Genomic DNA, 20,815 nt, shown 5'->3' with positions numbered 1-20,815 from the left:
TCTTCAAAGGAAATTTTTGCTGACCTGTGATTGGTTAAGATTTTTTCCTGTGAGTTGCCTTCAGTTTTACTATGATAAAGTCCAGGGGTCAGAGATCGTAAGTGATCGGAACCCCTGGGATATCGAGGATGACTAATTGACGGAACACGGTATTAATTGCGGAATGCAGAATGATACTACATAAAGTGGAATGAAAACGGAACATAAAAAACACACAGAAACATTTGAGATGAAGTTCAATATTTTCTTTGGTTTTTTTTCTGAGCCTAGCACTCTCAGCATAAAACCCATTTTAATTTGTTGGTGACAAAAGTATGATGAAATTGTTCGTTTGCACTAGTCTCAAATTGTAAAATGGCTTCCAACAGAACATTTGAAAATTTTGCTAAGCAATATCGTCATATCATTTTTCAGTTTCCATATTCTTTCCAATCAAAGGGTAAATTAAGCTTCCGCCGGCGTAGCCCGATTAGTTTTTTGTGAAGATGATACTTGCAAGATGTTTAATTCAAGTACATGTACAAATGTAATACAGGAATCGAGCTTATAAGAGCTTCCATGAATAATACAACACAGAATTAATCTCTATAACACAGATTTCCTTAAACGGATCTGACACCCAGACCCCAGTTCCTTTTAACTTATACAGAACTAGGAACCAGACCTCAGACAGTTCCTTTAAAGGGCCACTACCTTTCCGGAGCAAAATTTAAAGGTTTCTTAAAAACATTAATAACAAAAGAAAATATATGTCGATGGCTTAAGATGAGGTTACAACACCAAAAATATGCAGATTTCCTGTCTAATGTACGATAACATGGAGATGTAATTCATTTCGCTGTTTTGTCGTCTGGCGCAGTGATATTCAACTACCGCGCGGCATTTAGGACGACGGCGGGAAACATAAAACGACCCGCGTTATGAAAATTAACATTTTATTTATTCTAATTAAATAGTTCTGAAGGCGATGATAAGTTTGCTAGTAAACGTATAGTTAATAACGTCTGCGACTCTACAAAATTATTGATCTCGTTTTACATTCCTATTTTAAAAATTAAAAGCCGTTTCGGAAAGGTAGTTGGCCCTTTAACGCAAATAATTAGTTAGGATTTCTACTGTCTGTTACCTCTAACAAGGATTTATAAGTGAGTTATATATGTCCTTGCCTCTAATAAGAGGTTTGATTACACATATAATACAGGAATCGAACTTAGAGTTTTCTTGAATGATACAGTTGATTTACTAATACATGTATATAGTGTATTGCTTGTTGGTATCCGGATATTATTGTAACTGGTAGTCTGATATTAGTGTGTCCCAAAGTTGTCATTTAGACGCTTGAAGCTCACAACGTACCGACCCCTGTTAAACGCCAGCGAGACCTTGTTAAAAACGTCATTTGTTTGGATGGAAACAAGCGTTGAGCGAATTTCTCGGTGAAAATGACGAACGAAACACCAACAACTGAGGGCCAGACAGGAGAAGAAGAACCGGTAGAGGAAGTAGAAGTGTTGTTACCGAATACTACTATCGTAACACACTGTGTATTGAAGAATGATGTTGAGAGACTCGTAAAGTGTTTTGAAAGTGACGAGGACCCGTATAAAGAGACAGTAGCTGAACTTATTAATCAGCGAGATGATGATGGAAAGAGTCCTCTCGACATAGCGGCTACTTTAGGCCGTGTAGATATTTCCAGGGAACTTATTACGAGAGGAGCTGATGTAAACTCTGTCACATCAAAGGGTACTACACAGTTACATTAAATTCATATTCACGGTGTTACTACACAATGTATCATATTTTATGCACTTGATAATATAATACCTAAGCTTATATTGATGCAGTCACCTTCTAGCCTCATGCTAGTGGGATTTCCCTTTAGCTCAATCAGTAGAGTGGCAGACCAGTATGGCTGGGCCAACGCCCCAGGTACAAGCCCGGCTTTTGCCATGTTACATACATTTATACGTATACAGTAGCTGTAGCCGGATTGTGCTAGGTTACTCCAACAATGTTAGAGGTATAACACGACGAGACACTTTTGATCATTGCATCGTGTCTAACCTCATCGGTATTGCCCATCAGAAGTTTCTCAATGTTGACGTCTAATATTATTTGATTAGTACTTGGTCAGTGATCGGTGACAATTAAGGCAGTTCAATCAGTAGAGCGTCTGGCAAACATTGCACAATGGTGTTAAATATATATATCAGAGTCTTGTAATTATGTCTTTGAAGATAAAGACTTTGAAAAAGGAGGGAGGAGTATAGAGGGATTGGATGGACTGGGTCGATTATCGTTGACCAGGTAGCTCGATCAGTTGACCAACCAGTTAATATTTAGAGATTCCAGGTTTGAATCCCGGCCTGGCTACTACAGTTTCTCCTCTCCTGTTACATATCCGACTTTACTGACAATAGTTATAATTAAATACATGTGTGGTTCTGTTTCACCTACAGGTTATTGTGCACTACATCATGCCAGTGCCTGGGGACGGATCGGTGTGCTAAAAGTTCTCATCGAAGCTCAAGCCGGACTACAACACAGGAACACAAATAACGAACGACCCCGAGAGACGGCACTGCGATACAACAAAACAGAATGTGTGGATTACTTAGACTGGGCAGGTCAGTTCTTCGATGTTAGCATTGTATCAAATTGGAATTGGATGGGATACATGACATTTTAAATTTGTTACATGTAAAACATTTATAGTACAGTATAATATATAGGTATAATATATGTATAGGTATATGGATGAAAAATATAAAAACTCTGACTTGGCCACAAGGCCTTTATATACCTTCAAATACGTCTTCAGGAAGAATGGAGCATCATTTCACATATATCATACTATTATAATCTATTGATATTTCAGAAGCAAAAGTGGCTCTACAAGATGCTATCCGCACTGCCCAGGAAACAATTGCAGATCCAGAGAAAGTTCAAGGAAGACTCACAAAAGATGACAAGGTAAAATAAACAAGTAACATGGTAAAGAAAAACAATTAAGTCCTTCATACAAAAGACAGAGAAAATATCACCAAGCAAACCAAAGACCATATAGCCTTAAAAGTTTTTGACAAAGTCTTTGGAATTATTGCCAAAGACAAAATGTTCATATTTAAATTTCTTGCTGCTTTCCAATACTTACATTTAAATGTCCTTTGACTAAATAGGTTATCATGTACTTTTACATACTTCACATCAGGTCTCTGAGAAACATCGATCCTGGCCCTCTAACTCTTGCCAGCAACAAATTAAATATCAGGACTGTCGATTAGAATCTTTATTGTCTAAAGATTTTAAGTAGATCTTTTGACTCCTATGACCCCATGACTGCTACTTATGATTGGCCCCTCTGTCTATAACAATCCTTGTAAGATTTTAATTCACACTAACAATGTTTTATCCTGTAGAACCTTACGCTGAACACATGTAAGGAGAAGACAGAATGGATTGACAGTACTTCAGATGCTACCACACAGGATTTCCTGATACAGAAACAAGCCTTTGACGAGATACTCGCCCCTATCTACCAAAAGTTATCAGAGCCAGGTAAGTTTAATCCATGCATCTACTACCATTCTTTTGTCTTTACTATAGAAATTACGTTAATGATCTAAACCAAATTACCAAGTGTTGAAAAAAGATCATCCAATAAGATATAGGAATATTGCTGGAATATTATTTTTCCGGAATTCAGGGAAAATCAAGCTTCCTCGATAAATGCCCACTACCTTTCCAAAACAAAACTTTGAAAGGTTTTCAAAAACAACAATACTATAAGAAGATATATTATAATGATCTGAGGTGTCAGAAGTTACAACACCAAACAAAAGCAAGATTTCCTGCATGATTTATGTAAACAGTGAAGATTAATTTTGCTCTGATAAATAATTAACATGTGGTAATTAGGACGTCGAGAAACATAAGACAAACCTGCAATAGGGCCGCAATAGGGCCTCAATATGAAAATTAAATTTGATTTATTTTTATGTAATTGTTCAGAAGATAATGATAAGTGTTGTATTAAAAGAAACCCAATTAATTGTTCAGAAGATAATGATAAGTGTTGTATTAAAAGAAACCCAATAACTTTTTGCTACTCTACAAAATTATCAGTCTCGTTTTACATTCACAATTAAAATTCATTTCGGAAAGGTAGTGGGCCTTTTAAGCATATAAAAGTTTTGATAGGCTCTATGTTTGTATGACTGTTTCTGTTATATAAATATCCCACTTAATCATGTTTGTTATGGTGAATGGGGAAATGAAGATTTGTGAAAAATTTAATAACTGAAAATTTAAATTATTTTTTTCCAACAGTTGAAACAGTAAGTAAAAGTTGAATGTGCTGATAATTGTAAGCTGTATTGTGCATATCTTGTGTGGTTCCTAAACTCAGTGTTTTGTTGGGTGTATATAGCAGCCACAACAAAGTGTAAAACATGCTGGTTTTTGTGTGTGTCTATAGAATTAATGTGTTATTAGTTTTACATGAAACGCTATAAAAGTGCCAATAAGAAATTATACTGAAACAGTATGTGGTTAATTGGTAAAAACAAACTCTATGATTGTTAAAGCACTACCGGAGTCTATTGCAATAAGCAATATTTGATTAAAAAAATCTAATTACTAAATAACTGATCGCTAAACTTACAACATTCAAATAAAGACCAAAAATTTAACTGGTACTGATATTAACAGAATATTTGAAAGTCAATTAATACTGTAACAGTTTTAAAAGAATTATACCAATACCAGTACAAATCTAACAGCTCTCGGTTTAGGGTCACCTCGGCATGACTCCTATGGTTAGCCAATCAGCATGTTGCCTATGAAATCATCAGTAAAGTGAATTCTCTCCATAGTATAAACGACTATGCTGATTGGTCATGCTGAGGTGACCCCGGATGGAGAGCTGTTAGATCTTGTATTGGAGCGTATCATAGTGGAGCAGAATTACAAGTTTAATTTGAATTATACATGTTGAGCTTTTTTCCCATTTTACCAGGTTTAAGTTTGAAATGTCATTTTAAAACAACAACCCAATTCTGATGGGTTTTTTTTTTTTTTTAAATAATCATTTGTGATTTATATAAAGCTCAGTAAAGGAGATCTTTAGTGATTTTTATATGTTATGTTTATTCTGATAATGGTGGGCTAATAAATCTCATTTAGAGAAATTAAGTTGCATAATAGTTGTCTTACTGCATGCATCAGCTGGTTTGGGCGATTGAATTTGGTTTTGAATGCTTAAATTATGATGTATTGGTATGTATTCAAATGATAAATTGACAGAGACAAGTCCATGGTATCGGTCTTGGTGGGCTTATAAACCTTTATATACATCTGTTTATATATAAGTGAGATTAAGGTAATGCTAGTGTCCATTTGACATTTGAAATCATGTTTTGAATTGCCTGGTTATCAATCCCATTAAAATTAGACTTCCGCTCCACTACAATACTCTACATTATGCTCAAATGCAAATCTAACAACATCCAGTTCAGGGTCACTTCAGCATGACCCCTAGCCTAGAATCAGAACATCTCGGGCATACTTTTAGCAATTCATACTTCCGAATGAATCAATGACACCGAAGATTTCGTTGGCGACATGCTGATTGGCTAACCATAGGGGTCATACAGAGGCGACTCCAAACGGGGCTCTGTTAGATCTTGTATTGGAGCGTAACGTAGAGTATCGTAGTGGAGCGGAATTACATGTCTAATTTTGATAAGAATTCCTGGTTATCAACGATACATATACACTCTCCTTAACGGACTCCATACTCAGAGTGACACACAAGCTTTGACAGTGTTGCATGCATCCCCCCGTTTTTAAGTGGCATATCCCAAAATTCCTTTGATCTGTGGTGATTTATCTATCCATTCTCCACCGATGCTTCTCTATTTCACTCTACACTGTCACCTTAATAAAGTTTATGATTTTCAGATTGCAAAATAAAATCAAAGAAAACTGGTGGCTTTAATTTAGATAACACCAGCTGGAATAATTTGTAATTTGGTTAAAATATTGCCAGTACCAGCTAGAATATTTATCGTCAAAATTTACATCAATGTATTTTGCTGCACACTTAATAGCTTGATATGAAAATCATCCTGGATTTTGATATTAATAGCAGTGTAGTCCTTGGCTATTGGTATGGGATAATTATATTTAATTGCTCTTGTAGAATGAATGTTTCTAAGCAAGATATTCTATATTTCAGGTTTCCAAAATAACATCACTTAAAGTGAATAGTCGGGCAAAGAAAACCAGTCTAAATGAGTTCATTGGCCTTCCTAAAGTTCTCACATATTAATACGACGGTCAAGTTCTGCTTAGTTTCCCAGTTCTGACCATTAAAGTAAAGAAAAGTTGAAAGCATTGAAAGCGAGGCTGCGTGGAAATGTAACCACAGACATAGTGAGCCGGGAGGACGTTTTAGAATTCCCATACTTTAAATTAATTTCTTCGTACGCAGACAGATTTTGACGAGAGATTTTATTTTTCCATTTCATAAGAAATTATACTGGATACATCACACCATTTTTACCGACTTTAGCCATCCTTGCCCGACTGTTCACTTTAACGAAATTTTTATTATCATACGTTTACATTACAACAATATTGGTTTTCAAAATGTTTGATTATATTAATGCATTCAGATCTACTGCGACCTTCTGTTTTTAATTCTTGTTTATCAAAATTTCAAAATGTAAGTATGAATATACCGTATTTGACCCATTAATAAGCGCCCAGGACTTTTAAAAAACAAAAATAAAAGATGTTTAATAGGACCAAATTTGGGCCAATATTTCACAAAAATGTTAAAACAGAGTAAAATAAATCAATTAAGAGATACCTACACGGATTTTATAGTTTCAGTCTGTATTTAAGTCAATTTAAGTAAAATTGAGGCCTCAAAAAGGGCCATTTTTAGAGACAAGGGTTGCTTATTAGGTCAAATATGATATTAATAAAAGAAACAAGAATAATTTAGGATTCAAGATTTATGTAAATTGATGTAAGTTTTGTTTTTACTCGTGCAATTTCAAAAATGATTAAACACACTTAAAATTATGAATGTCCTTTTTTAGGTTTCCGAAGTTAGGTATTTAAAATCAATGCATTTTTTCTTTTCTTTTCTTTAGCCGCAGAGAGGCCAGAAAAAAAGTAGATAAGACAGTCTTACAGTTGATTGGCTCGAAGTTGGCGTCACATGGTTTCACACTCCACACAGCTCCAGCTTCATAGTCAAATGTCTATAGATGGAATGTTTGGAAATGGATTGACAAATTCCAATGATAATGATATGTATACGTGTATTAAGAACAGACTTCAACTTGAACAAAACATACCGTCCATATATTTCATTTTATTGTTATACGTATCAACAAACTTTTGACTGTACAATTTACTTATGTATATGTCACAGGTATTCTCACAAATGTTAATTTTTTTCTGAATAAAAATATTTATTTACAATATGATTCCATATTTTTTTACCAGGTACATGTATACTGTAAATTTCTTATATATTGTGAGGAATTAATTTTCGCATTAATTCACAGTAACAAATTCAAATCCCTCGCAACTATTTGAGTATAAAATGAAATATTTGTGATTCAATATGATATGTACATTACCAGTTACTAGCTACTGGATTGATAGATTAAGAAGAAGTTATAATATTATATACATAATGTAGAAAAAACTCCAAAATTTACACAAAAATGGTAAAAAAGCAATACGAACAAAATATTTACAGAAAATGTAGTAAGTTATTACAGTAGCTATCGATAGCTACTTATATGTTGATAGCTATTTGGAATAATTGTATATTTATTGAAAGAAAGTTGAAATTATGAAAAGTATCATTACAACATGATTGCATGATATGTTGATAAAATTTTATTCAATATTGGCTGCATGTATCCATAGACCCATTCGTAATACCAGTATATATACAGATAATCATCATTCAAATATCTACATGGTCAGTTACATGTGGAATAACATGCTAGTTATTATACAGCTGTCAATTTGCAGGCTTTCCATGTTGTCTTAACAGTCTTAATGTAATTTCCATTATCTGACGCCACTTGTTGATAACTTTAAGTCAGTATCTAGTTATCTCAATCACAAAAATAGAAGTAATTTTGAGACTGCAAACAAGTTGTCATAGGCAAGTTCAGGAAATTAAGTATTAGCGACATATAGGTTATTTACAGTTCTATCAACTTCTTGTTTACTAGTATATGTCAGCTTGCATGTATACAAATATAATGTACAAATAAATCATTTTACATTAAAGATATTTAATATATTCCTGTATATATATCTCCATAATAATATAATGTCCTGTATTTTATGTACATGTATGTAAGCTTGATTGTTCACATTTCAAACACAAATAAATCGTTTAACATACATTGAACATAATTAATAGTAAATAATGCCTTTTTTTTATTTTTGAGAAATAATATGCCAACAATCTCAAAAAAATCCACCAAAGTTATTTGGACAATTGATATTTTCATTCTATTCTGATTAAACTTACACATTGTATCAAATCATAATCAGAAGAATGCAGATAATGGAATAAGATACAATTAACATATAACTGTAAAAAATGAAATCTGATATATCTGTATATAAAATTTATACATGATCCTTTTAAAATTAAAAAAAAAAAAAAAATTGAACTATACTTTTGGCACACATGATTTTTTAAACAAAATAAATCTGTATAGACAACAAAATAACACCCATACTAATAACTTATGTTTCTTTTACATTTATTACAGCCCATGTTGACTCTGTGTAATGGGAATAATTCACGTACATGTACAATGTGTAGATTGGATTACCTGCCTTAGTACCAATTATCTCCCCTATCAAATAGTATTTATGCACTCATGAATACTAATTCTATTTTCAGAGCGAAGCCTAGCAGAGAGTATAAAAACTACAGCAGGCAATCCAGTCTAGTATCGTGATACCAGATAATGTTTGTGTGGGACTAGTATCTCCAATGGTGATGGAACATAACTCTTTATAATATTCCCACTGAAATGAGGCTAGTGTGGGATTTCATCTTTTGACGTCATTCCATCACCAATAGAAACAATTGTCCCGCACAAACATTATCAGATATCACGTGGTTCGTGAATTGTTTCCATAGTCCATTTCTAAAATAAAAAAAAAAAAAAAAAAATCCAATTTTAAAATATCATCAGTATTTAGTTGAAAAATAAATGCCTTACCCTAAAACTGACATTAAAAAACTACTAAGAAAAAATTTCAAATGTATTAAAAATGTCAAATAAACATTACAGCTGAACAAATGTATAAAATTAAAAACAATGGTATAACTGAGGGTAATTGAGGGTATAGTAATACAGCGTAATTGTCAAACCCAACCCTTGTCTAATGTACGTGGATTCCTGTGAATTTTGGCATAATCATGTAATCATCTGGCTAAACGTAACCTTGCTAAACAAGCCAAATATGGTGGTACCCGTGACATCCGGTTTAGTCAATATATCCAAGAGCCAATGCCGTTGTACGTAGTATGATAGGTTGGTAAGTGAGTCTGGTTTAGTCAAGTTACAACTGTAATTAATTTTAATGCTTACCTTATTGTTCAGACTAGACATTTTATTTATAATACTCCATAATATAATCATATGATTAAAGAACCTTTAACTAATTGATATTTCTTCATAATAAATTGCATGTCACTAATTAAATTTGATACACAATTGTGACTAGTTTTATCTATTTCACAATATACACTTGTACCTAGTAGTAATATATATTTCATCAATGCATGTACTATAAAGTATGTATTTTGGCAATAAGTTAGTGATAATATCTTAGAGCTTTTAGCCTCAAATAATTGAAGCTAAAATATAATTACATAAAGTACACAAATTTATCACTTCAAAATCAAGTGATATTTAAAACTTAAATCTCAAGATCAAAGGTTCATGTATAATAGGTAATAAGATAAGCAGCAAACACATGTATAATAGGAAATAGAACAATTATGATACAAATATCTACAATAAAATTTTAAAATGCATTTTCAAAGCACAACCAGCAACCAAATGATAAAACATTTTTTCACAACCATCTTCTTTATATGGTTTAGAGGTATTCTGACAATGTTAGAGGTATAGCACGACGAGACACTTTTGATCATTACGTTGTGCCCATCAGAAGTTTCTCAATATTGACGTCTAATATTATTGGATTAGGTTTGGCATGTTCTTCGAGATTCAAAACATATGCATTTAGTGTCCAAGTTTTTGGCAACTTTGAATCGGATCTGTAAATGACCATAATGCTGTTCGCCTAAATCAACTAGAATATTGACGATTCTCGTTGTGGGACCCCATTAATGAAAAGATATCTGTCAACAACTGATTACCAGTATATATATATATACATATTTACATGTACATCTTAAAATAACACAACTGAGTATATCTCTATCCTGATAGTAGTATCCAAATATAATACACATGTACAATATGAGAAGTACATAACATGTAGTCCATGCACACTCTGACCAATAAAGAAACATCCCATTTAAAAAGTCAAATACATTATACATTACATACAGCAGACCCCTGATAATCGATCTGGACGCCGATAGTCTGGTAAACTTTCAGTCCAGACGGAAATGTCAGGGAACAGCTTATCGTAACATTACATATTGACCAAGAACACGAAATTCAGCAGTCCAGAATTTTTTTTTAATCCTGTTGGTTTAGGCTTGGATCGAAAGTGTCCGGAGTATCGAGGGTTCACTGTATTTTAACATATAGTTTTTGATCCATTATATTCAGACCTATCGATTGCTACATAAACACTTAACACAAGTCCCAAGACATGATGTAAACCCTGTAATATTCTCACACAATTCCCAACTCTAAGAGCGGTTCGGATCGTCCAAACCTGAACAGATCTAGGTCAACAGCGTTAAATTCGTTGTACAATATAAGCTCCATTAAAGCGTGACCAATACACAATGCCTGCTGAACTCCATGTCCACTCATCCCATTGGCAAAGTAAAAATTGGTGTGGACCGGATGGGGACCAATCACCAAGTTCTGGTCAAAGGTGTTGTAGTCATAGTAACCAGCCCACGCACTCTTCACCTGAAATGATTAACCAGGTATGTTACTGTAAAAATAATTAGTCCAGGGGTGGGTTCAAGACAGTGATAGTAACCCCTTTAGTATCAAGGATGAGTGATATGTTGATATACACCATAATCAATCAGCCACCATAGCGCTCTATTACGAAGAATATAAAATTATCAAGATTAGCATTAAATCGGATTTGGTATAACTATATATATAAGCTACAAAATGTACTACCTTTAGTTTTTCAAATGACGGTACTCTATGAGCTAGACTTGGCCACACTTCCTCATCAAAGAAATTGTAGTCCACTTCCAAGTTACTCACATCAGGTTCCTGATCCTGGGAAGTAATGATAAAACAATGAAATCAATAATAAAAAAGTCAATAATAAAATAGTAAAAAATAAAGCAATATACCAAATTTAGTTGAAATTAGACAATAAATACTTAAGTTGTAGAGCGAAAACCATGGATGTATCTGTTTTAAAGATTTCAAAGTCCTGTAACTCTTGCAAATATTGATGGATTTTAACCAGTATTGAAGTCATCTGAAATTTCATTTATATAAAGCAATATATAAAGTTTGGTTATTCGGAAAATAAATAATCGCAGGGAAACTTATTTTCCGGACACCAACACCACTTAAGCCGACATAATGATACCTATGTGTCACACTTGGGTTGCAAACGATACCAAAAGTGATTGCCATAGGTCACCATGACACATGATGGGTTACAATATAAAGATTGACAAACCTCATATGGACTACCTCCTAGGAGGAAGTGCCCTCCCAGTCCTTCCGGTCTGAAGTACATCCCTGACGTATCCACTACAAGTGGACATTCCAGTCCGGGACCTTCTGGACAATGAGTTACATACACAAACCGCTTTCTGTCAAAATACACAACATCTATTAAAACAGTCTTCCCCATGCTAATAATAAGAGATCCTTATGGCCAGGTGACATAAAAATCCAGATCGCACGATATGTTTGACACATCGAGAAATTAGACTCCTTAAAAGTTTGACCCCTCGAAGTTCTACTGTATGCCTAAATATTCACATAAATATTTGTTGGTATAGGTTCGCATGTTGATATACTCATTGAAAACAAAATAATTGAAAAAAATTTCAGACCACAAATTATTCAGCTATAAATAGGAATATCTATAAACTCTTTCTATGTCTTTCCAGCTTCTTACCGAGGTTCCACAGGGAGGCCCACAGACATATAGCCCTCGCCTGTTCCTATACCAGCTAGCTTGGCAATTTCTGCAGCCCAGGCACCAGCACAATTTATACATGTTGAAAACTCCAAGCTGTCCGCTGTTCCATCAGCACATTTTACCTGAAAACAATATATATGGATATCTGGATATTGAAATGAAAATGACAAAACAGTAATTTTCTTCAAAAGAATTAGGATTTCAAAAAATTTTCTTATTGCCAATAGTTCACCTGGTTTGTTATGCCAAGTAATGGCCTCTGTGATCATTTGAACATTTTAACCGTTGGGCCACAGTGGTCCCTTTATAGTAAAGCACTATGTAAGGTCTGGGCCATTTCTGGCCCTCAAATCCGTCAAAATTTTCAAAACTGTTATTTAATGTTTAAATTGTTGAATTTGACATAATTAGTACATCTTTAATTTAGTTGTTATGATAGCTTTCTGATTTTACAGCTTCAGTTGCCATGGTAACCACATGAAATATGCATAAATTATGAAAATGAGCATATTTTGACAATTTTTTGTCTAAGAAACCATAGAGTGCATCCTTGAACAAACTTTGTTTGGCAACTACAGTCAATAAAGCTACTAAGTATATTTTAGATACAACAATTTAATCAATTAAAGACAGGTTTGAAAATTTGATGGATTTAGGGGCCAAAAAGGGGCCCAAACCATACATAGTCCTTTCTATAGGTAAAGCATTTTCCAACCTAAGGATTGTTATGCAATTATTAATACATACCTGGAGACCAGACAATCTATTGTCACTCAGAAAAAAGCCATCCACCTCGGCATTCACATAATTTACACCCATATTTATGTTCTTTTTCTTCAGAGCACAAAGAAGCAGCCATGGGTCAAACCAACCTTCTCCCTGAATCCCTGTCCAAAAAATATAAACCAGGTTTAATTATCAAATAATAATATTAAATTAAAGAATAACAGCATGCTACAGGCCCAATATCAGGTCTCTAGGCCTCTTAGTTATTGACAAGAAGTACATTGTTTAAAGGCTATCTTGAATGAAGGTCAAGGTCATTCATTTGAACACACTTAGTAGCCCTTCATCCAAGCATTCTACAGGATTAATATCAATACCTAGAGCCAATTAGATATCCAGAGAAAAAATTTGGTATGAAAAGTTTATGAACACCCCATGGCACACAGTGCATGACCTATGGCACATCATAGGTCATTCTAAATTAAAAACATACCAAAACAACTTCAGTAATGTTACCGAAACGACTTACTATTTAATGACTTAGGGAAATACCGTCATATGCACAGAAACATAACTTTCTTTTAAGATTTTAAACGTTTAAAACCGCAAAAACAATCTTACCCTGTGATCCACATTCAATGCCATCCAAGTTGAGCCAGGGATATTTCTTAGCCAGGCGACTTTTAGTGAACAATTCTATATTGGCACCTAGTTCCCTTAGGGAAGCAAGAAAAAAACAAAGAAGAAATGTTACTCAGCATACTCTGAACCTCTTACAAGGTGTGGACAATAAATCCACAGTTGCGTCCACAAAATTAGCAATGAAATTAGCATGCAATTACCTTTAATCACAAATAACACAAAATATTAATTAACCTTAATTAATGTAACCTTAATTAATGGTCATCTGATATATACATACCATCCATTGCAAATTACACACAATTAAGTGATTTACATCTGTATATGTACATGTATTACAAGGCCCAGTTATTGAATGTCAAGCAGACTATGTGATAATTTTGCTAACCTTTGCATTTTGACACTTTCACTAAGGGTCTCTGCACTCTGTTCTGAGGCCAGAAATAGGTATCCCTGGTGATGGAAATGCACATCGGGGGCTTCTTCGCCTACAACAAAAGAATTTTACATCTTTTAACAATACATTATCAAAATCATCATCCTGACTTGTGACATTGTATATTTCTGATATAGACTATAACTCAAACTTTCTATGAGGTCTATCATTACCCATGGTGGCAGAGTGGTTAAGATATCCTGACATATTACCACAAGTCCTCCACCTCTGGGTCGCGAGTTTGAATCACATGTGGGGCAGTTGCCAGATTCTGACTGCTGCTAGGTGGTTTATCTCTGAGTACTCCAGTTTTCTTCCACCATTAAACCTGACACTTCCTAGCTTACATGACCCTGACTGATGTAGACTATACCTCACACTTACCCGCTTTTTGTGATATTGATGTACATTTTGTATATATATTTCTGATAAAGACTATAAATTACCAAGAATGCCAAGATGTTGGTTGATATTCCTGATGAATTCTGATGTAAACATGGACATCTGTACATTTTCAGGAATACTGAACTGGTGCCTCACACCTCCAACAGACAGCATGCTTGAAGCTTGAGAATACTGAAAGACATTAATCTATGAACATGTAGGATGGAAACTAAGAGTTAGTACATTAGCTATATCTAGCCCTTTGGGCCTCTTAAATTCTCACATTGTTGTGTTTTCTCCCTTAAAATGAATGCTCACACCACAAGCGTTTGGCTCTATGGACATTTTTCTATCTGTATATATTAGTAATACTGTATAGAGAGAAACATGTCTATTGAGCCAAACGCCTGTGCTCATTTACTAACCATCAAATACACCTTCAACCACATATCACGACAGAAATGAATGTCAGGTAGCTTAACAATTGCACTTGACTTCTTGCACCAATATGTTATCCTTGTACTGTATTTGTAATTTTGAAATTTTAAATCTTTAACATTTTCTTCTTTAAAATTATTTTCCACACCCATCATTAAACTTATAATCCTATATAAATGTTGAAATTAGAGTCAGATGTTACAGATAATAGAATTTAATTCACATATTGTAATAAAACCTTAGCATGATCATTTCAGCCCACTTCATATCTAAAACTTAAAAAAATAAAAAATAAAAAAAAAATGACTGCTCATACTCAACACAACACTTATTTGGTCTTGGTATATTACAGATTTATCTCCCTTGTGGGTAGGTATCCATTGTGATGTCATTATTTTGTGAGCACAAATTACATCATTTTCTCTGAAAAATACTACACTGTGCTCACAAACACATGACATCACAATCAATACCTACCCACAAGGACAGATAACTCTGTAATATGCGAATGCAGAACATGCCTACATCAAATTAAAATGGTGAAAAAAGTATTGACTTACACTGGAGTCTCTTTCTATAACTGTTACACTAAGACTTTTGCGGCTCTGTTTCCTAATCCAAAAGGCAGCAGCTGAACCGACCAGTCCGCCTCCAATGATAGCTATGTCCGTTTGTCCAGGAACAAAATTATGATTACTTTGACTAGCTTTACTGATATTCAGTAAAGACCTTTTTACATTTCTCCCATGTGCTGGGTGAAGATTCGACTCTTTTTCAGTTTTAGGGGAAAGCTTTTGTTTAGGGTCATCTCTTCTTGTGCCTGCTGTGTCTTCAGGGTTAGAACACAAATAACGCGACATTTGATGCCAATATTGTGAACTGCATACTCTTTGCTTTCTTATCACCCTGTCAGAGACATTCTTGAAGATTCTGGTCGACATGATCTTGAAGAACATGGAAAAAAATTGAATTAGACAAGTTTGTTGAATGTCTGCTTTTATACTATGTTACATACAACATTATAACATGAATAAAACTTAAGGAACTAATTTTATAAAAGGTTGTAAAATCCACAGACATTGTGAAGTACACATGACGTGAAGCTGAATATAATTATGGCCTTCAAGACTATTGGTTTGTCCTGAGCTAGACCAGATGATAATTCTAAGTTGACAGGTATTACATATCTATTAATACAATTTTTCTGTCGATTTGTTAAAAAGATATAGCAGATACCTCCAGCATTAACATCAGAACCCTTTAGTTTATATATCTACCATATTAGCTTTAATTAGCGCCCTTCCTCCTATAAGCACGCCTCCCCTTTTCTGGAGAAGGAGTTGAAGTTGTATAAACGCCCCCATCCCATGGATTTAACGATGTTTTACAATATGCGAGGCCTCTAACATCAGCATTGTATACAGTGATAGTAACCTCTGGAGCATCGAGGATAAAGCAACAGTGATAGTAACCCCTGGAATATAGAGGGTGTGAATAGAACGACAATGATAGTAACCCCTGGAACATCGAGGATGTGAATAAAAGGACAGTGATAGTATCGAAGTGGATTATTTAACATATATCCGATATAACGACAGTGATATTATCCCCTGGCGTATCGAGGTGGATAGAAATACATGCATGTAACGACAACGTTCTGGTTCAGGTTGAAGAACAGCACCTTGGGCAGTAGAGTTACCTTCACAAAAACATTTAATAGTACGAAAATAACAGTGACAGCGCAACTTTCGTGCAGAAATATATATGAGTAAGTTGTTAAATACCTCCTTTATGTAAAAATCTTCCTACAAGGTATTGATTGTTTGCAGTTAATCCCTCTTGTTTCTTGGTATTACATGGAGGCGGCCATGACAGCAGGGGACGTAACTCTGCATGTCGCCAGTGGTGGCTCAAATTATGTATCCCGTGCCGCGTCCGAGACCCGCGCCGGGTCGAGAGGTTTTGTTATTTTCGTTTTTTCCCCTTAACAACAGCATGATCGAACACCAAACCATATGTACACATAAACCCTCCATATAAATCTGGTGCATAGGCGCTGGAAGTTTTTACTGATATTCATTCTTTATGTTTACCAGGCTAAACATTACTTTTTATATGCTACATACAGTATGCACATGTAGTTCAGAAAATGCTATCCATTTCTTAATTTCTTCCTAATTAACACATCGATGCCAGAATGTATTTTTTGTAATATTCTTAGTAATTATCTTGAAATAGAAAAGTTCATCAAGAATCCATTCTAGGCCCCGTGATGTTTTAATACATGTAAATCCTTTAAATCGCTATTAGAGTTCTGCATTGATTGTAACAAAATTTGGCCGGAAAAATCCTTGGGCTAAAACAGAGATTTAAATAGTAATTAATTTAATTATATATGAATTTCTGTGTAAAAGAAGCAGGGCTAAAACAGAGATTTAAATAGTAATTAATTTAATTATATTTAAATTTCTGGCTAAAAGAAGCAGAGTTTATAAAATTTTGGCTCTGACATCACTAGAGCAGTTGGGGCAATGCCCAATAGGGGTAAATTGAGGTAAATCCTTATAGCTACTAGAGATCTGCATGGATTGTAGTTAAAAGAGGGATACATTCACTATGAACCATTTTGTGGCCTCTCATCAGCAAAAAGCAAATATTTTGCATGACGACACCTTAGGGTCAGATGCATATTGTATGCTATTCAGACCATCCGAATTTTTTTCTGGGCTCACGGTAATTTTAGAGGTCAAAGGTGAAAATTAATACGTTTATTGTTGAAGCCATAATTAATAAATTAGAGTAGAAATAAAATGATTGTAAAAGGCGACTAAATGTGGGGCCTTAATCCCTTGGTTACCTCATTTGATAACTTAAATTAAGATTAATGTGGATCTTGGATCACCATAGCATGAGCTGGGTGACGGCCGGCGATAAATCTAAGTCATATTCAATCAATCATATCGCCAATCAACTTCAGCATTTACTAGTTTTTCCATGCTTAAAGCAGGGTTTTAAGTTAAGATTTTTTATAAGAGAATCCCAAACAACACCTGTATTGCAAGTAGGATATAAGAACTGTGCCTAAAATTTTGCCGCTAGATCTAGCATCATAATCCTCGTAGCTATCGAGATCAAAATATATTGGATTTCTGTCTCATGCTAAACAAACATTGTAGATAAGTTAAACCATTTTTTTAAGGAAATAAATTGTCACAATGTACACTAAATGTTTAATGCATGATTTTATTTTAGGCCACTAGAAAAAGACCCTAGATTTAGTCGCCTTTTACGATCATGCAATGGTACAGCAAGCATAGTTCTAACATCCTACCTTCAATGTAAGCATAGCTTGAGATCAACTTATAAAACAAACTTAAAAAAAAACTTTAAACCTGCTTTAAATATGGAAAACCAGAAGATGCTTAGTTGACAGACGACACCATTATATGAATATGACCGAATGTATCCCCGCCACCCATCCCATGTGACCCTGGGATGTAATCATCTGATTCATATGAAGTGCTTAAACATTAACTTCAAGCCATCAAATCGTCGTAAAACGAAAGTTTTCAGCATAATCGTTTTCTGCTAAATTTGAACGAATACTGAACAAGGTCACTGTGACCTACTTCTTTAATTTTTCATCTATCTTCGGAACTGAAATCCCCAAACTCATGATTTATAGGCAAAAACCTTAAAAATATAATTTCTACTCTGATTGGTAATTAAAAATGACTTCAACTATGAAAACATCAACTTTCACCCTTTGACCCTTGGAATTATGTTCTGATGTACATATAAGAGATTTGCTACAACGGTAAAAGACTCCCAGTGTTCTAGTGACGATGTTCCATGGCTTGTCGACAAATGTCTTTGTTTAGGATTCCCCAGCCGATTGTGTGTTAGGGCTAAAAAGACGATTCCGCCTAATTAGCCACATATCAAACAATGCATTTTACTGTGTCTGTTGGACAGTAAGGTAACCTAACATATGTACGACCTTTCCAAACGCGAGGAAAAAGTTTAAGTATTACCCAGTTAGCTGCGACACCTCTTCTTCTTCTGTATGGTAACTCTAGCAGGAGCACCCCAACTGCTTGGATAAGATAATTTTACAGTTTACCAGACAGTACGCCTAGCTAGTTATAGACGCGATATACTTGGTGAGAGGACGTATAGTGCGTTCTATACAAACTGGTCTGCGTGAGGAGAGACATACAGTCATGCAGTAATCCACAACCAACAGGTAAAGATGATATGTATAATCAGTGTCCGTGACGGAAAAAATCACAGGCATAGCAGATTGTAGATTATAACTATACAAAACATAGATATCCAAGTGTGGTTACAGCCAGTATCGTAGTTATAATGTCCATATTACGCCATTAGTTTGTTTGTTTGAGTTTTACGGTTCATCAACAACTAAGGTCATTTAGTACTTGTATACATACAAATGTATAGTCAGTTAATTATGTTCAGTTGCCAGGTACTGGCCGCTGGTCGGTGGTTTTTCCTTACATGACCCTGGCTGTGAATATGACGTTAAACTAATAAAACCCAAAACCTTCATCACACACATGTCGCCGGATCATTAAGATGGTTGGATGTCTTTCAATAGTCTTGCTCGTACAATGTGTAGATTATACTTTGTATGTGCAGTTTCGATGTAGACGTAGTTCTGAGCGACAGAACGCAGGGCATTGTATTTTCATTATGTAATGATGCGAAGTATCTGGTTTAGCGTCGTTTTATTTATGTCAAGACTTGAATTGTACTATGTTCTCTTGTAGTGTTCTGGGTATGTTATTGAGGCCTAAATATCTGACTTAAACCTGTTTTCATCGATTGGGTAGTTGGTTGGTAACTTATGCATTTTATTACATGACCCGCCTGATTTCGCCAGTGTAATGTTTTTGGAATATATCATTAGTATAATAAGCTGCAATATTGTACCTCAATTTTAGACTTCTAGACTGATAATGTGTCATCTTTAGAAAGGTATACTAGACCGGGTACGTATATTCGTTCAATAGTGCAATATAACCTGGAGACTGGAGCGTCAATGCTCGTTAAAAAAACAAAGCACGTTTCACCAAATCTCATATAAAATGAACACTCATTTAAAATACTATAAATATCATCTCTTTTACAACTAGGAGATTTTATGGACCTTGTGTTCGCCGTATTGCGTTTGTAAATGAGGGTGTGTTTTGTATCACTGTGGAAATCCCTTTTGTATAGTGATCGTGTTCCCCCAGGAAGCTGAATGATACTTCACAGTACACCAAACAACACGCACCACCCGGTCACATTATACTGGAAACCAGCAAACGACAAGGTGACCTTAACAGATTCCCAGATATATTCTGAACAATTACGTTATGGTATTGTGCAAAAGTGTTTATCAGTTCATTTAAAGAATAACAATGTCTCTTAAGAGACGATTTTTGGTCCGGTCAATTGGGATATTTTGGCGTCGGGACATTGTGGTGCATTTGCTTCAACATACTTAGTAGTGTGGATTTTTTGGTACGTTGAATTTTCGCCTTTTAGGATTTTGATGCATAGCTTGGAATTGAAAGAAGTTCAAACTTATGAAATTTATAAAGTAGGTCAATTTGCCTTTGTTCAAAAGAAAAGTGGCAGGTGCATTTAAATTGAATCTGTCTGTGGAGTGAACTTCCCGTTCTTGTGATTAATCGACAACCTCAATACAGAAATCGCGAACCGATTTGGTTCATATTAACGCATTATTGCCTGCCATGCGAAAATAAGAAAGGCAACATATTGTAA

General features: G+C 34.6%; 2 protein-coding genes across 2 annotated transcripts; one reads left to right on the top strand and one right to left on the bottom strand.

Annotated features, from left to right (window-relative positions):
• Positions 1 to 1,377: 1,377 nt before the first annotated feature.
• Positions 1,378 to 7,500, top strand: LOC138321866 (ankyrin repeat domain-containing protein 45-like). The gene is made up of 5 exons (XM_069265867.1): positions 1,378 to 1,746; positions 2,463 to 2,630; positions 2,882 to 2,976; positions 3,423 to 3,561; positions 7,167 to 7,500. The coding sequence occupies exons 1-5, from the start codon at positions 1,443 to 1,445 to the stop codon at positions 7,190 to 7,192; spliced, it is 732 nt and encodes a 243-aa protein (XP_069121968.1). The 5' UTR covers positions 1,378 to 1,442; the 3' UTR covers positions 7,193 to 7,500.
• A 3,256-nt stretch (positions 7,501 to 10,756) lies between these two features.
• LOC138321865 (FAD-dependent oxidoreductase domain-containing protein 1-like) lies at positions 10,757 to 16,925 on the bottom strand. Its single transcript, XM_069265866.1, has 10 exons — positions 16,807 to 16,925; positions 15,583 to 15,966; positions 14,647 to 14,776; positions 14,153 to 14,252; positions 13,744 to 13,838; positions 13,144 to 13,283; positions 12,373 to 12,518; positions 11,926 to 12,061; positions 11,406 to 11,510; positions 10,757 to 11,183 (listed from the first exon to the last, which is right to left on the bottom strand). Exons 2-10 carry the CDS (start codon positions 15,961 to 15,963, stop codon positions 10,938 to 10,940), a joined length of 1,479 nt encoding a protein of 492 aa, XP_069121967.1. The 5' UTR covers positions 15,964 to 15,966; positions 16,807 to 16,925; the 3' UTR covers positions 10,757 to 10,937.
• Positions 16,926 to 20,815: the final 3,890 nt, after the last annotated feature.

This window comes from Argopecten irradians, chromosome 4 (genome assembly GCF_041381155.1).
Source record: "Argopecten irradians isolate NY chromosome 4, Ai_NY, whole genome shotgun sequence".
In the NCBI taxonomy this organism is placed as follows: Eukaryota; Metazoa; Mollusca; class Bivalvia; order Pectinida; family Pectinidae; genus Argopecten; species Argopecten irradians.
This window is presented reverse-complemented; position numbering and strand designations above follow the sequence as displayed.

What these genes read in the sequence shown, in the direction of transcription:
- LOC138321866 (XM_069265867.1), top strand. Translation starts at nt 1,443, where the DNA reads ATGACGAACGAAACACCAACAACTGAGGGCCAGACAGGAGAAGAAGAA. An exon ending in AAACTCTGTCACATCAAAGG is followed by an intron (nt 1,747 to 2,462) that starts GTACTACACAGT and finishes TTTCACCTACAG; the next exon opens with GTTATTGTGCACTACATCAT. An exon ending in GGATTACTTAGACTGGGCAG is followed by an intron (nt 2,631 to 2,881) that starts GTCAGTTCTTCG and finishes TTGATATTTCAG; the next exon opens with AAGCAAAAGTGGCTCTACAA.
- LOC138321865 (XM_069265866.1), bottom strand. Translation starts at nt 15,963, where the DNA reads ATGTCGACCAGAATCTTCAAGAATGTCTCTGACAGGGTGATAAGAAAG. An exon ending in CCAACATCTTGGCATTCTTG is followed by an intron (nt 14,253 to 14,646) that starts GTAATTTATAGT and finishes CTTTTGTTGTAG; the next exon opens with GCGAAGAAGCCCCCGATGTG. An exon ending in CGTCATTTGAAAAACTAAAG is followed by an intron (nt 11,184 to 11,405) that starts GTAGTACATTTT and finishes TAATCATTTCAG; the next exon opens with GTGAAGAGTGCGTGGGCTGG.